The following is a 15,291-nucleotide window of genomic DNA, read 5'->3' on the forward strand; positions in this document are numbered from 1 at the left end:
ATTCTTCAGCAGAGCCTCTCTCCTGTAGTCATCTGCATAAATCCCATCCCCCAGCCTTACCCTACCCTGAATCGATGTTTCAAATACTAGAACTCAAAACACAATTTGCCAGGGATTCTTAACAGTTGTGCCAATTAATCCTGCAAGGTCTAAGAAAACCATAAACAGTCTATTAAGTGAAGGATATTATTGTACTACATCAAAGTTACTTTGGATCAAACACAGAGCCTTCCACAGAATCAAAGTGCAAGAATGCTTGACATATGCTCTCGTGAAAGGAACTGAAAGCTAGAAATTGTATCTACATTTCAAATTTTACTTTTATGATTTTTTGCTCTGAAAAAAAATTTTCCTTTTACTTAAATGCCAAATATATAAAGAGATATAAATTTAAAAAGTGTATTTTCTTTAAGAATAAAGAAAAAGAATCTCATGTTTTCATTAACTACTTGCTACTTCAAAAAGTCAGTCTTGAAATTCAACAACTCGCTTTTAAACAGCCAATGAGTTAAAGAAGGAATCGCAAGAGAATTCTGAAAGTATCTAGAGACAAATGAAAACAAAAACAAAACATTCTGAAACTTGTGGGATGCAGAAAAAGCAGCGCCAAGAGGGAAGTTTACAGCTGTGGAAACACTTACATTAAAAAGAAGAAAGATCTGAAATCAACAACTTAACTTTATACCTCAAGGAAACCGAAAAAAACAAGAACAAATAAAGCTAAAAGTTAGCAGAGGGAAGGTAATAACAAAGATTACAGTAGAGATAAACAAAATGGAGAAAAGAAAAACAATAGAAAAAAACCAGTGAAATCAAGAGTTGATTTTTGAAAAGATCAATAAAATTGCCAAATCCTCCATTAAACTGAGAAAAAGAGAGAAGACTCAAATAACTAAAATTAGAAACTAAAGAGGGACTATTACAGAAATAATGTCACAGAAATAAAAAGGATTATAAGAGACTACAATGAATAAATGCATGCCAACAAACTGAATAAACTAGAAGAAATGAATAAATTCTTAGAAACATACAACCTATCAAGACTGAATCATGAAGTATTGAAAACTCTGAATAGACCTATAACTAGTAAGGAGATTGAAGAAGTAATCAAAACCCTCCCAACAAAGCAAAGCCCAGGACCAGATGGCATGACTCCAGAATTCTACCAAACATTTAAAGAACTAATACCAATCCTCCTCAAACTCCTCTAAAGACTAAAGGGGCAGTGGGGGCACATCCAATCTCATTCTAGGAGGCCAGCATTATTCAGATACCAAAAAAAAAAAAAAAAAAAAAGACTCAACAAGAAAAAATACACGCCAATAACTCTGATAAATAATGATGCAGAAATCAACAAAATACTACCAAACTGAATTTAACAGCACATTAAAAGGATTATACACCATGACCAAGTGGGATTTACACCTGTAATGCAAGGATGGTTCGACATAAGAAAATTGATATAATATTGTACATCACATTAAGAGAATGAAAGACAAAAACCACATGATCATCTAAATTGATGCAGAAAAAGCACTTGACAAAACTCAACACCCCTCATGATAAAAACACTCAAACTAGGAATAGAAGAAAACTACCTCAACATAGTAAAAACCATATATGAAATGCCCACAGTGAACACATACTCAATGGTGAAACACTCAACGGTGAAAGCTTTTCTCCTAAGGTCAGGAATAAGGCAAGGATACTCAGTCTCATCACTATTGAACACAGTACTGGAAGTCCTAGCCAGAGCAATAAGACATGTAAAAAAATAAAAGGCATCCATGTTGGAAAGGAAGAAGTAAAACGACCTCTGTTTGCAGATGACATGATCTTAGGGAAAACCCTAAAGATTCCACACAAAAAAATGTTAAAACTAATAATTTCACCAAAGTTGCAGGATACAAAAACCAAAACACAGAAATCAGTTGTATTTCTATGCACTAACAATGACCAATCTGAAAAGGAAATTCAGAAAATAACCTCATTTATTATAGCATCAAAAAGTACAAACTACTTAGGAATAAACTTAACCAAAGAGGTGAAAGACTTGTAGACATAAAACTACAAAACACTGCTGAAAGAAATCAAAGAAGATACAAAGAAATGGAAAGTCATCCTATTTTTGTGGGATTGGAAGACTTAATATGTTAAAATGTCTACACTACCCAAAGTGATTTACAGATTCAATGCAATCCCTATCAAAATACCAATGGCATTTTTTGTAGAAATAGAAAAAAAAAATCCTAAAATTCATATGGAATCTAAAGGGACTGCAAATAGCCAAAACAATCTTGAAAAAGAAGAACAAAATTGGAGGACTCACATTTCCTGATTTCAAAATATACTACAAAGTAACAGTAATCAAGACAGTGTGGTACTGGAATAAAGACAGATAATATAGGCCAATGGAACAGGACAGAGAGCCCAGAAATAATCCCTTGCATGTATGGGCAAATGATTTTCAGCAAGGGTGCCAATACTACACCAGGGGGAAAGTCAGTTTCATCAACAAATGGTGTAGGGAAAACTGGACATCCACATGCAAAAGAATGAAGTTGGACCCTTACCTTATGCTACATACAAAAATTAACTTGAAATGTGTTAAAGACCTAGAACTATGAAACTCCTAGAAGAAAACATAGGGGGAAAGCTTTAGGACATTGGATTCAGCAATTATTTCTTGGATATGACACCAAATGTAAAAATAAGCAAATGGGACTGCATCAAACTTAAAAACTTCTGTGCAAAGAAAACTATCAATAGAGTGAGAAAGCAATGTATGGAATAGGAGAAAATATTTGTGAATCATGTATCTGGTAAGGGATTAATATCCAGAATATATAAGGAACTCCTACAATTCAACAACAAAAAAATGAATAACCCAATTAAAAATGGGAAAAGGAATTGAATAGAAAATTTTCCAAAAGATATATACAAGTTGCCAACAAGCATATGAAAAAGATGCTCAACATCACTAATAATAAGAGAAATGCAAATGAAAACCATAATGAGATATCACCTCACACCCATTAGAATGGCCACTATCAAGAAAAGAAAATAACAAATGTGGGCAAGGATGAGGAGAAATTGGAATCCTTGTGCACTGTTAGTGGGAATGTAAAATGGTGCAGTCATTATGGAAAACATTACGGAGGTTCCTCAAAAACTTAAAAATAGAATTACCATATGACTCAGCAATCCCACTTCTGAGTATATATCCAAAAGAATTCAAAGCAGGATCTCAAAGAGATATCTGCACACCTATGTTGATTGCAGCATTATTCACAATAGCCAAGAGGTAGAAGAAACCCTAACATCCATTGACATGAATGGATAAAGAAAAGGTGGTATACTGGGCTTCCCTGGTGGCGCAGTGGTTGAGAGTCCGCCTGCCGATGCAGGGGACACAGGTTCGTGCCCCAGTCCGGGAAGATCCCACATGCCGTGGAGCGGCTGGGCCTGTGAGCCATGGCCACTGAGCCTGCGCATCCGGAGCCTGTGCTCCGCAACGGGAGAGGCCACAACAGTGAGAGGCCCGTGTACCGCAAAAAAAAAACAAAAAAAAGAAAAGGTGGTATATACACACAACGGAATGTTATATAGACTTAAAAAAGAAGAAAATCCTGGGACTTCCCTGGTGGTCCAGTGGGTAAGACTCCATGTTCCCTGTGCAGGGGGCCCGGGTTCGATCCCTGGTGGGGGAGCTAGATCCTGCATGCTGCAACTAAGAGTCGGCATGCTGCAGCTAAAGATCCCGCATGCTGCAACTAAGACCTAGCGCAGCCTAAATAAATAAAAAAATACAAAGCCACTTTAAAAAAAAAAAAAGGAAATATTGTCACATGCTACAGTATGAATGCACCTTGATGATGTTATGTTAAGTGAAATAAGTCAGCCACGAAAGGACAAATACTGCATGATTCCACTCGTATGAAGTATGTAATGTAGTCAAATCATAGACACAGAAGGAAAAAGGTGGCCACCAAGGGCTCTGAGGAGGGTTTACTGTTGAAGAGATATATTGGGTTGGCCAAAAAGTGCGTTCTGGTTTTTCCTTCCCATCTTAAGGAACAATTCGAACGAACTTTGTGGCCAATAAATAGTTTCAGTTCTGCAAGACGGAAATGTCCTGGAGATCTGCTGTACAGAATACACTTGACACTACTGAACTGAACTGTACGCTTAAAAATGGTTAAGATGGTAAATTTAATGTGATGTGGTTTTTACCACTATTAAAAAAAAAAGAAGAAAGAAATGGTACCAGATGGCAACCGGACACTTAAAAAGTCAGTGTCACCCTTATAACATCTAGATGAATAAAAGACAGCCCGTATCTACTGCTGCCAATTAGAATCCAGAAGGTCATTTCATGTTGATTATAAATGAATGAGTCAAAGAAGTATAAAAAAGGGATGAAATGAGGCGGAGAATTTCATTTTAAAGTTCTAAAAAGCCCTGCAAAACCAATTTTCTTACAATTCACAAACAATAAGTACATGAAACTCTACCTGATGAAACACAATGCAAGTTTGCTTGGCGAAGGATAAAGCTTTATGTATAAACACTATATATTTAAAAGATAAGACGGGATTGTTACATTTTCATTCCGAGTCACGATGCAGCATCAAACCTCCTCTCACCAGCCCAATGGGTATCCCAGCACACCGCAGAGCATACTCACACCCAGAATTCCCAGTGCACATAAAGCAAGTTAGCATTTTCATGAACTTTACGAGTTCTTCTAACAAGCCCATGAGGTAGCATTGCAGAAAGAATTTCTTTAAGGTTTTCTATGCTATATTATTACCAGATAGTTCGTTTTTTTAGGGCATAAAAAATTAGAAAACTGGCCTGGCATATAAAATATACAACTTTAATATGACAACTATGAAATTATAGAAAATTAGGAGCAATCTATGCTCTATCTGACAAACATAAACATCTGAAGCTCCACTGTTAGGCATCATTTAAAAGTACGAGCTTATCCAAATTTTACTGATAAAAATTTAAGCTCAGTACAGCAATCTGAATTTTGCTATATTCCAAGCATATTCATTTTTTATATAGGTTATATACTCCCACTTGTTTTTTCAAAAGAGAAGTTTAAGTAAAAACACAAAATGCTGCACTGCGGCTTTAGTGAATGAGATTTCAAAGACTATATGATTACAACAAAAAGAACGCAGACTAATAAATCGACATGGTTCCTGTTTTGGCAACACACCAAATATTGTGCTTTTATAAGCTTTAACTCAAAGGAGAAATTTTATTAAAGTGTCATATAAAAGAGTAATACTTATTTTAGCATCTGAGCCAGAACTGCTTTCAGAGTTCATGTAAGGTGCTTCTTGCCTACCTTTTGGCTGTGGCAGGTACAGCGGTTTCTTTCCTGGCCCCCGAAGGGGCTGGCAGGGAGCCACTGGCTTTCTTTGGTACCACAGTGCCGTTGTTGACGGTGGTTCTTAAAGGCAAGGTCTGCACCAGTGGTCTTGCTGTAAGACAAGCAGAAAAGGCAATCAGAACTTTCACCTTTTCAAGGGAACTCCTTACAGGACTTCAGATAATGTAGAAAGAAAAAGGACGTCCATTTCAAATGCTAGCAGAATCGACAAAGGTGCAAAGACAACGGAGCTTTTCAACAGTGGTGCTGAAACAATGAACCCAGACACCAACCTCAGGCCTTACACAAAAATTAACTCAGAAGGGACCACGGGCCTATGTGTGAAATGCAAAACTAAAACTTCTAGATGAAAATATAGGAGAAAAATCTGTGTGACCTTGTGTTTGGTGATGGGTTTTTAGATACAATACCAAAAGCACATCCATGAAAGGAAAAATTGGTATCTTGGGCCTCATTAAAATTAAAACAACAACAAAACTTTTGCTCTGTAAAAGACATCATTAGGAGGATGAAAAGACAATTTATAGACTGGGGGAAATATATGCAAATCACATATCTGATAAAGGACTTGTATACAGAATATAAAAAGAACTCTTAAAATTCAACAATAAGAAAATGAATAGCCCAATTTAAAAAATGTGCAAAAGATCTGAACAGAAACCTCACCAAAGAATATATACAGATGGCAAATAAGCATATGAAAAGATGCTCAACATCTTTTATCATTAGGGAAATGCAAATTAAAACAATAATGAGATATCTCTATTACACCTATGAGGATGGCTAAAATCCAAAACACAGACAACATACCAACTGCTGGCCAGGACGCAGAGCAAGAGGAACTCTCCTTCATTCCTGGTGGGAATGCAAAATGGTACGGCCGCTTTGGAAGACAGCTTGGCGGTGCTTACAAAGTTGAGGCTCATAAATTCTACCATAGGATGCAGTAATTGTGCTTCACACTAAGCATTGACCCAAGTGAGTTGGAAACTTATGTCTACACAAAACTTTCCTTTAATATTTATAGCAGCTTTATTTATAGCTGTGAAAACTGGAAGCAACCAAGATGTCCTTCAATTGGTGATGGATAAACAGACTGGGGTCCATCCAGACAATGGAATAGGATTCGGTGATGACAGGAATGAACCAATCCACACAACCACGCTTGAGTCTTAAATTCATATTGCCAAGCGAAAGAAGCCAGTCTGAGAGGCTCTATACTGCAAGATTCCATTTAAAGTGACATTCTACAAAAGGGTAAACTATAGCGACAGAAAGTGGATCAGCGGTTGCCAGAGACTGGGGGCGGTGTCACTAGGTGAAGCACAGAGATTCTTCAGGGTGGTAAATCGTAGTGGTGGGTGTGTGACGCTATGCATGTGTCAAAACCCACAGACCCTTACAGCACAAAGAGTAAACCTTAATACACGCAAATACGATAATAGTCAATAGGAGATGGGGGAACCCCATGACGGAATGCAGACTGTGACAAAAGAATCTAACTGCGTTACACACATGCAACGTAACCTCACGGAAGGGGTTGGAGAGGAAAGGTGCAGACAAAGTGATTCTGGTAATGAGCAGAGACTGGAAGACTACAAAAGGAACTGCACATAAGCACTGTATTCTAGGTGGTAAAGTTGTTTCCCACAGGGCCATAAGGTAGGAGCCCGGCTTCTCACTGTTGGAGAGGGAGGTTACAGACCAGCAAGGGGGGAAGGCTAGAATGAACCAGGTGGAATGGAGAAGAGGAGACATCAGTGTGAACTCATGTCTAGCTTAACAGAGACAAAGACACACAGAGACGTAATTATAGGTAAGTCTGTGTACACGGGTTGTATAAACACATCTATTTCCCAGCTCTGTCTGCTGAGAGACCCAGGGCCCAAACCTGGGTTCCTAATACCAATCTACAGCAAAAGGAACCAGGGCTCCTTGGGGAAGCACCTGAATCCAGGGCTGAGACAGGGACTATCCAACATGAGCCCGGAGCATCTTATGGTGCCAGAAAGTAAGGAAGTGCTCACAGAACCCACACTGACGGGGGGGTGTGGCAAAGGGACCCAGGAGCCAATGGGAAGAGCCAAAGCCGCAACAATGTGGGCAACAGAATAAATAAAGTCGTGCTGGGTTATACCCCCAACTATCACATAAATATCCACAGGTCCACACTGATATAAATGCACGATGGAATAAATGCATGAGGAGGACAAATCCCCAGGCAGAAGAATTCTGAATGATTTATGTAGATACTCTGTCCTTGAGGTGGTGGGGCACATTCTCCACTCCTTCCGTGTGGGCTGTGCGTAGTGACTTCCTTCTAAACCACGCAGTGCGGAGGTGCGGCGAGAAGGAGAAACCCGACCAACGCATCTCAGGTGATCACGGTCAACGTCAACAGTGGTAAGTCATGTTCACAGGACACGTCCTTGGTAGATGTGATGAGAATGGCACCTGACCTCTGTGGTCTTCCTCCCTAAACCCAGCCCTAGTCTGATCGTGAGAAAAACATCACACAAACCCAGACTGAAGGACCGTCGATGGATGACCTAAGTGGTACTCCTCAGAACTGTCAAGGTCTTCAGCAGCAAGGAAAATGTGAGAAACTGTCGGTTCAGAGGAGCCTCAGGAGGCACCATGACTAAATATAATCCCAAATGGGATCCCGGGACCAGAAAAGGACATAAGGGATAAACTAAGGAAATCTGAATAAAGTATGCCCCTCGATTGATAATAATGTATCAACATCGTCCCATTAGTGGTGACAAACGCGTCACGCTAATATAAGGTGTTAACAGTAGGGGAAACCGGGTGCAGGAGATATGGGAACCATCTGTATTCTGCCTGCAACGTTTCTGTAAATCTAAAACTACTCTAAAATTAAAAGTTTATTTTAAAATGCTAGCAGAATTAATTTTGTTCATCCCAGAATTAAATCTACCTCAGCGCAGGCTCTTAAAAACACGACCAGTGACAAAACTGCCTAGAATGTCAAAATTTTAATATACGGAAACTTTTCAGTCCCTAAAGCTGAGGGCCAGACTACCTTTTTTTTTTAACTGTGAAAGAGAGTTTAAAAAGCCACAGTCAGGCCCCTCCAGCCAGAGCAGAACACCCTTCTTCACTCTCTCCAAGCTCTCTCTTTCTTCATCCTCTGAACACCTGCTCCAGCCAAGGGCCTAGACCAGTGCTCAGAGCTAATATTCCACAGTGAAAACACCACAGTTCCAAAACAGAGATCCTGAATCTTTCCTAACACACACAATCTGCTCCCCGTGCTGAGGTCCACTCTCTGCCGGGACAGAACCCTTCCCAAGTAGGAAGAAATGCCATCCTCACCTCATCTCTATCTCCTCTTTCTACTTCACCTACCATTTCAGTCTCCATTCTGTCTTTTTCCTTTAAATACATGTACTGTGTTAGGGTCCTCCCCGAAATTCACGTCTACCCAGAACCTCAGAATGTGACCTTATTAGGAAACAGTGTCTTTGCAGATGTAATTGGTTAAGCTCATACTGGATTTGGGTGGGCCCTGAATCCAATGACTCGTGTCCTTTTAAGAAGCCCATGTGTATATATGTACATATAATGGAATACTACTCAGCCATAAAAAAGAATGAAATAATGCCATTTGCAGCAACATGGATGGAACTAGAGATGATCATGCTAACTGAAGTAAGTCAGACAGAGAAAGACAAATATCATATGACAACACTCATATGTGGAATCTAAAATATGACACAAATAAACTTATCTACGAAACAGAAACAGACTCACAGACCTAGAGAAGAGACTTGTGTTTGCCAAGGGAAGGAGGGGCGGGGGAGGGATGGATTGGGAGTTTGGGATTAGCAGGTGCAAACTATTATATATAGAATGGATAAACAAGGTCCTACTGTATAGCACAGGGAACTATATTCAATATCCTGTGATAAACCATACAGAAAAGAATATGAAAAAGAATGGCATTGACATATATACACTACCAAATGTAAAACAGATAAGCTAGTGGGAAGCAGCAGCATAGCACAGGGAGATCAGCTCGGTGCTTTGTGGCCACCTAGAGGGGTGGGATAGGGAGGGTGGGAGGGAGGGAGACTCAAGAGGGAGGAGATATGGGGATATATGTATATGTATAACTGATTCACTTCGTTATAAAGTAGAAACTAACACACCATTGTAAAGCAATTATACTCCAATAAAGATGTTAAAAAAAAGACTAGTAATACAAAAAAAGAAAGAATGTATGTATATGAATAACTGAATCACTTTGTTGTACAGCAGAAATTAACACAACATTGTAAATCAACTATCCTTCAATAAGATAAATTAAGGGGAAAAAAAGAGGCCCAGGTGAAGATGCATAAGGAGGAGCTCGCCACGGAAGGACAGAGGCAAGAGACTGGAGTGGCACATCCTCTAGCCGAGGCCAGACAGCAGCCACGAAGCCCGGCAACAGGCATGGACCAGTTTCTCCCTCAGAGCCTCCAGGAGGGACAATGCTGCCAGCACCCTGATTTCAGCCCAGTGGCACTGACTTCAGGCATCTGGTCTCCAGAACGGTGAGGGAATCAATTTCTGTTTGTACTAACTCACAACAGAGGCCCTAGGCAGTGACTACAGTATGCATATCAGCTTGCTGGGCGTCTTTCAATCCACCGATTTTCTTGTTCCCACCACACACCCAGGCGCTCCAACATCCACCCCCCGACCCCCAACAAGCAAATCCTGCCTCATTCCCACCTCCTTAGCTTGTTTCTGTGGAGAAGAATCCCCTGGAGTTCAAATACAGATCGCTGGGCCCCATCCCCAGATTCAGGAGGTCTGGGGCAGAGCCTGAGACTCTGCATGTCTAACCAGTTTCCGGGTTGCTGCCGCTGCTGCTCTAGGGACCACACTTTGAGAACCACTGGTCGGTGCCATCCTCCAGCTTCGAAGGGCCTCTCCTCGTTAGCCCAGGCCTCCTTGGCTGTCCCGCTCTCATCTTCTGTCACACGTCAGTCTGTAGCTCACAAATGAGTGCCTGATTACGGACTGCTGTTTCAGGCGGGCTAGCCTTACTTCCCCAGTTAGAGCGGGTGCACACATCGTGCTGGGGGAGGGCATCACCTAGATCCTTCTCCGTGTGCTTGGGGAGTGGACTGGACTCCACACCGAGCCCCAGGCTTACTGCCCCGTCTCCCAGGCTGACAGCAGCACAGCTATAGCTAATCCCATGCCTGCAGGGCCAAGGGGAGGGAGGTCACCAGACCCTAAGAGGAGAGACGCTGCTGGGGGAGCAGCAGCTGCATCCAGGGGGTGGGGACACAGCCAAGCTGAGGGGCCCCATGTGGAAGGAGTCGGGGGTGGATCCTCTGACCACACTCTCCCTCCTTCCAGTCCCCAGCTAGGGATCCCCTGCTCAAACCTCACTGGAGCAGAGAGCGGTGTGGTCCATACAACTCAGCTGCCGGGGCAGAGAGCTGGCTGGAGGAGGGTAAGGAAAGGGCCTGGAGGGGCCGATGGAAGATGCCTGGCCCCCAGCTTCTCTCCGGCACCTGGGCCAGGACCTGCCTCACCCGCTTACATGCCCACCAAACCAGGCCGGGCAAGCCTCCCCCGGGTCCCTGCTCCCCGGGCGAGCCTCCCCGGGCTCCCAGGGACCTGGGCTCCCCTGGTCCCTGCTTTGCCGCTGTCCTCACATTGTTTATTCCTGTCCACTCCATTGCCCGGGGGCTCCACGACGGCAGCAGCCCCTGTGATGCTGACACAGAAGGTGTTCAACATGCATTTGTTGATCAGACTGCACTAAATTTCGAGAACAAAGACCCCACTTTCAAGAAAAGGCATTGTGTTGCCATTTCTGAGTCACTGTTTTTTTTTTGTTTTTTTTTTTGCGGTATGCGGGCCTCTCACTGTTGTGACCTCTCCCGTTGCGGAGCACAGGCTCTGGACGCGCAGGCTCAGCGGCCATGGCTCATGGGCCCTGCCGCTCCACGGCATGTGGGATCTTCCCGGACCGGGGCACGAACCTGTGTCCCCTGCATCGGCAGGCGGACTCCCAACCACTGCGCCATCAGGGAAGCCCCACTGTTGTTGTTTTTTTTTTTTAATTTTATTTTTTGGCCATGCCACACGGCATGCGGGATCCTAGTTCCCCGACTAGGGATCAAACCCTCACCCCCTGCAGTGGAAGCATGGGGTCTCAACCACTGGACCCCCAGGGAAGTCCATCTGAGTCACCGTTTTTTATCTTTCCTTGAGTCATAATTTCAAACTTCAGTCTCAATAATCCAGTATTGTCCTTCTCCCCAAAAAGGAAATGGGACTTTTTTAAAGCCCATAAAAAGAACATCAATTGCATGCAACGGGCCTTCTCAGAGGGCATAATAAACCTTACACATTAAACTATAACAGAGTAGCATCAAAAGCAAACAGAACTGTTACAGTTGTAATGAGAAACCATAAAAGAAAAATAGTGGATATGGAGAGGAAGCGGGGAGAAGGAGGGAGCGGGGGATGGCGGCCACACTTGGAGTGACAAGAAGTTGAAAGGTTCTCATTTTGGCAACATCCAATCACCACTACATCCTTATCTTGATAATATCTTTGGCTTTTCGTCACCACTGACTTTTTAAATAGCATCACGACTACGCCAATATGCGTGCTAAATACCTATTTTGCACACGACATCTCGTCAGGTCTCTTTCATGTTTCCGTATCTAAACATGATTAGCCACTCAAGGAAAAAATGCTGCCACCATAAAGAAAAGTTTTGGAAGAAAAGAGTATCTCCTAATGTCCAATCTGAACAGGTACTACCTTGGATCATGAGGGCAGCAGGACACAAGAACAGCCATGATGAGTCATCTTTCAGACAAGCGATCTCAGAAACTGCAGAAGAGAAACAGCACCAGGGAAGGTTCAAACACAATTTCCTGCTGATCAGGTGCTAAGATGAATGGATCCCTGGCTTTGAGATGACACCAAGATATGAGACGTTCTTCCAGTTCATTAAAGGCTTTTTAAAAATAATTATTTTAATTGTTCTTAGGGGCAAAACATAGACACACAGCACTGAAAGGAGAATTTCTCAAAATAAAAGGAGAATGAGTGATACATGATATATGTTCAGAATGCATTCATTGGAAGGGATGTCGGGATGGTGGGAGGAGCACAGAGGAACAAAGGGCAAAGAGTCTTGAGTTAGGACCCACTCATTCTCAACTCGGCTTTATTACGTAGCCTTGGGCAAGTCACCTTTCCAAGCCTCGGCTCCTTTGTAAAATAGGATAACAGTGCCCACCTTGCAGGGCTGCTGTGAGGTTTTGGAATGAGGAGTGGCAAGCTACACAGTGCCCTTCATGGAGCAGCACGTAAAAGGTGGCAGCTATTACCCCACGGCCACGCCCAGATGATGAAATGCTCTGTTTTGGACACCAGGATGCAATCTCGTAGCTTGAATACAATGTGAGAAACATTAAATGCAGGATTTCAGTTATGAGCAAAGGTCCCTGAGGCAGAATCAGGTCCAGTGAGTGTCCCCACTGCATCATCCCGCGCACACACGGAGGGGTCGAGGAAGACCCCAGACAGTTCTCATCCCCCAAACGGTTGCTTTCCTCCTCGTGCCCAGGCAAAGTGAGAGGGGGGAGGAGAGATCAGAAGGAGCTCAGGTCTGGCAGTCGGGGGCTACGGCGTGAATTCCAGTGTGTCCTCGACTGGCAGTGCGACTGCAGGCAAGGCCCTCTGGACCCTACTTCCCTAACCCATAAAGGAAAGACTTCAGTCTATAAATGCTCTAAGGGTGGCTCTTCGTGCTCTGAAATCTATGATCCTAATTCATGTGATAAGAGTGTTCAGGAGAGAAACACCCGAGTTTCTGTGGGACTTTTCACACTGCGTAAGTTCCTTTAGACCCACCAATCCACCAGAAGTGAAGGAGAGGAGCTACTGAAGTGGACAGGCCTTGTCAGAGGGACAGATGCAGTCACATGCACAGTGTTCATGGCCCCCAGTTTCCTGTTACCGTGCGTACTATTTAGTATAAGGTCCCCATAAAGTACCTCAAGTTAACATCCCTGAAAAATGACACCAGGGCTTCCCTGGTGGCGCAGTCGTTGAGGGTCCGCCTGCCGATGCAGGGGACATGGGTTCGTGCCCCGGTCCGGGAGGATCCCACATGCCGCGGAGCGGCTGGGCCTGTGAGCCATGGCCACTGAGCGTGCACATCCGGAGCCTGTGCTCTGCAACGGGAGAGGCCACGCCAGTGAGAGGCCCGCGTACCGCAAAAAAAAAAAAAAAAAAAAAAAAAAAAATGACTCCAGAGTGTGGGAACTGAAAATCTCTAACATGGGACTTCCCCGGCAGTCCAGTGGTTAAGACTTCGCCTTCCAGTGCAGGGGGTGCGGATTCAATCCCTGGTCAGGGAGCTGAGATCCCACCTGCCTCGTGGCCAAAAAAACCCCAAAACATAAAACAGAAGTAATACTGTAACAAATTCAATAAAGACTTTAAAAATGGTCCACATCAAAAAAATCTTTAAAAATCTCTAACAAAGGTATTCAGAATCTCAGGTCTAAAGCATTCACAAGTATGCCTGAAATAAAAAGGTTTCATCTTTCTAAACGGGAGGATTGGAATACTCAGACTTCCATGAAGTACTATCTGTGGCAATATATTTCCAAAACTACAGTTGATGTAAATATAGAAATTCAAGTATAGGTAGTCAAATCTACTAATGCTTATTATTATGATACTGTCATAATCTAAAGATGAAGAAATCCTTTTAACTTACATTAATAACTCAGTGTGCAATATTTGATAAGTAAAACTTTCCATTAGGTTTCACAATAAATTCTTTTTTTTTTTTTTTTTGCGGTACACGGGCCTCTCACCGATGCAGCCCCTCCCGCTGCGGAGCACAGGCTCCGGACGCGCAGGCCAAGCGGCCATGGCCCACAGGCCCATCTGCTCCACGGCATGTGGGGTCCTCCCGGACCGGGGCACGAACCCACGTCCCTTGTATCGGCAGGCGGACTCTCAACCACTGCGGCACCAGGGAAGCCCCACAATAAATTTAATTATGCAAAGCATGACCACGTATGTGATTATGTGTAGAAATTCAAAGTTTAACTTTAACACACCTGACCATTATGAACCCAGAATTCCTAAGTATCTACTTCGAAATTGAAAAGATGTCTGTACTTGGAATTGGAGAAGGCAACTTGCTTTCGCTAAATTGTCAAAGTAGATAATTACTTATGTGCTGGGGAAGGTTCCCGTCACTAATACCTAGCAATATTACAGATGCATTTATCCTTGGATCCAGCAATCCCACTTCCAGGAACCTATCCTAAAGATATACTGGCAAATAAAAAGAAAGAAAATTGAGACATTTGTAGTGAGGTGGATGGACCTAGAGTCTGTCATACATAGTGAAGTAAGTCAGAAAGTGAAAAACAAATACTGTATGCTAACACATATATATGGAATCTAAAAAAAAAAAAAAGGTCATGAAGAACCTAGGAGTAAGATGGGAATAAAGACACAGACCTACTAGAGAATGGACTTGAGGATATGGGGAGGGGGAAGGGTAAACTGTGACAAAGTGAGAGAGTGGCATGGACATGTACACACTACCAAACGTAAAACAGAAAGCTAGTGGGAAGCAGCCGCATGGCACAGGGAGATCAGCTCGGTGCTCTGTGACCACCTAGAGGGGGGGGATAGGGAAGGTCGGAGGGAGGGAGACGCAAGACGGAAGAGATATGGGAACATATGTATATGTATAACTGATTCACTTTGTTATAAAGCAGAAACTAACACACCATTGTAAAGCAATGATACTCCAATAAAGATGTTAAAAAAAAAAGATACACTGGCAAAAATAAAAAATGCCATAC

The 15,291-nt window shown here is 42.8% G+C and overlaps 1 protein-coding gene across 2 annotated transcripts in view; it reads right to left on the reverse strand.

Annotated features, from left to right (window-relative positions):
* EML1 (EMAP like 1) overlaps positions 1–15,291 on the reverse strand; it is a 145,088-nt gene that overhangs the window by 62,980 nt on the left and 66,817 nt on the right. For both annotated transcript variants that reach the window (XM_060003929.1, XM_060003930.1), the window contains exon 3: positions 5,363–5,498. In XM_060003929.1, the coding sequence (XP_059859912.1) occupies positions 5,363–5,498 (136 nt within the window). The remainder of the gene's footprint in view (positions 1–5,362; positions 5,499–15,291) is intronic.

Source organism: Delphinus delphis, chromosome 2 (assembly GCF_949987515.2).
Source record: "Delphinus delphis chromosome 2, mDelDel1.2, whole genome shotgun sequence".
NCBI classification, from domain to species: domain Eukaryota; kingdom Metazoa; phylum Chordata; class Mammalia; order Artiodactyla; family Delphinidae; genus Delphinus; species Delphinus delphis.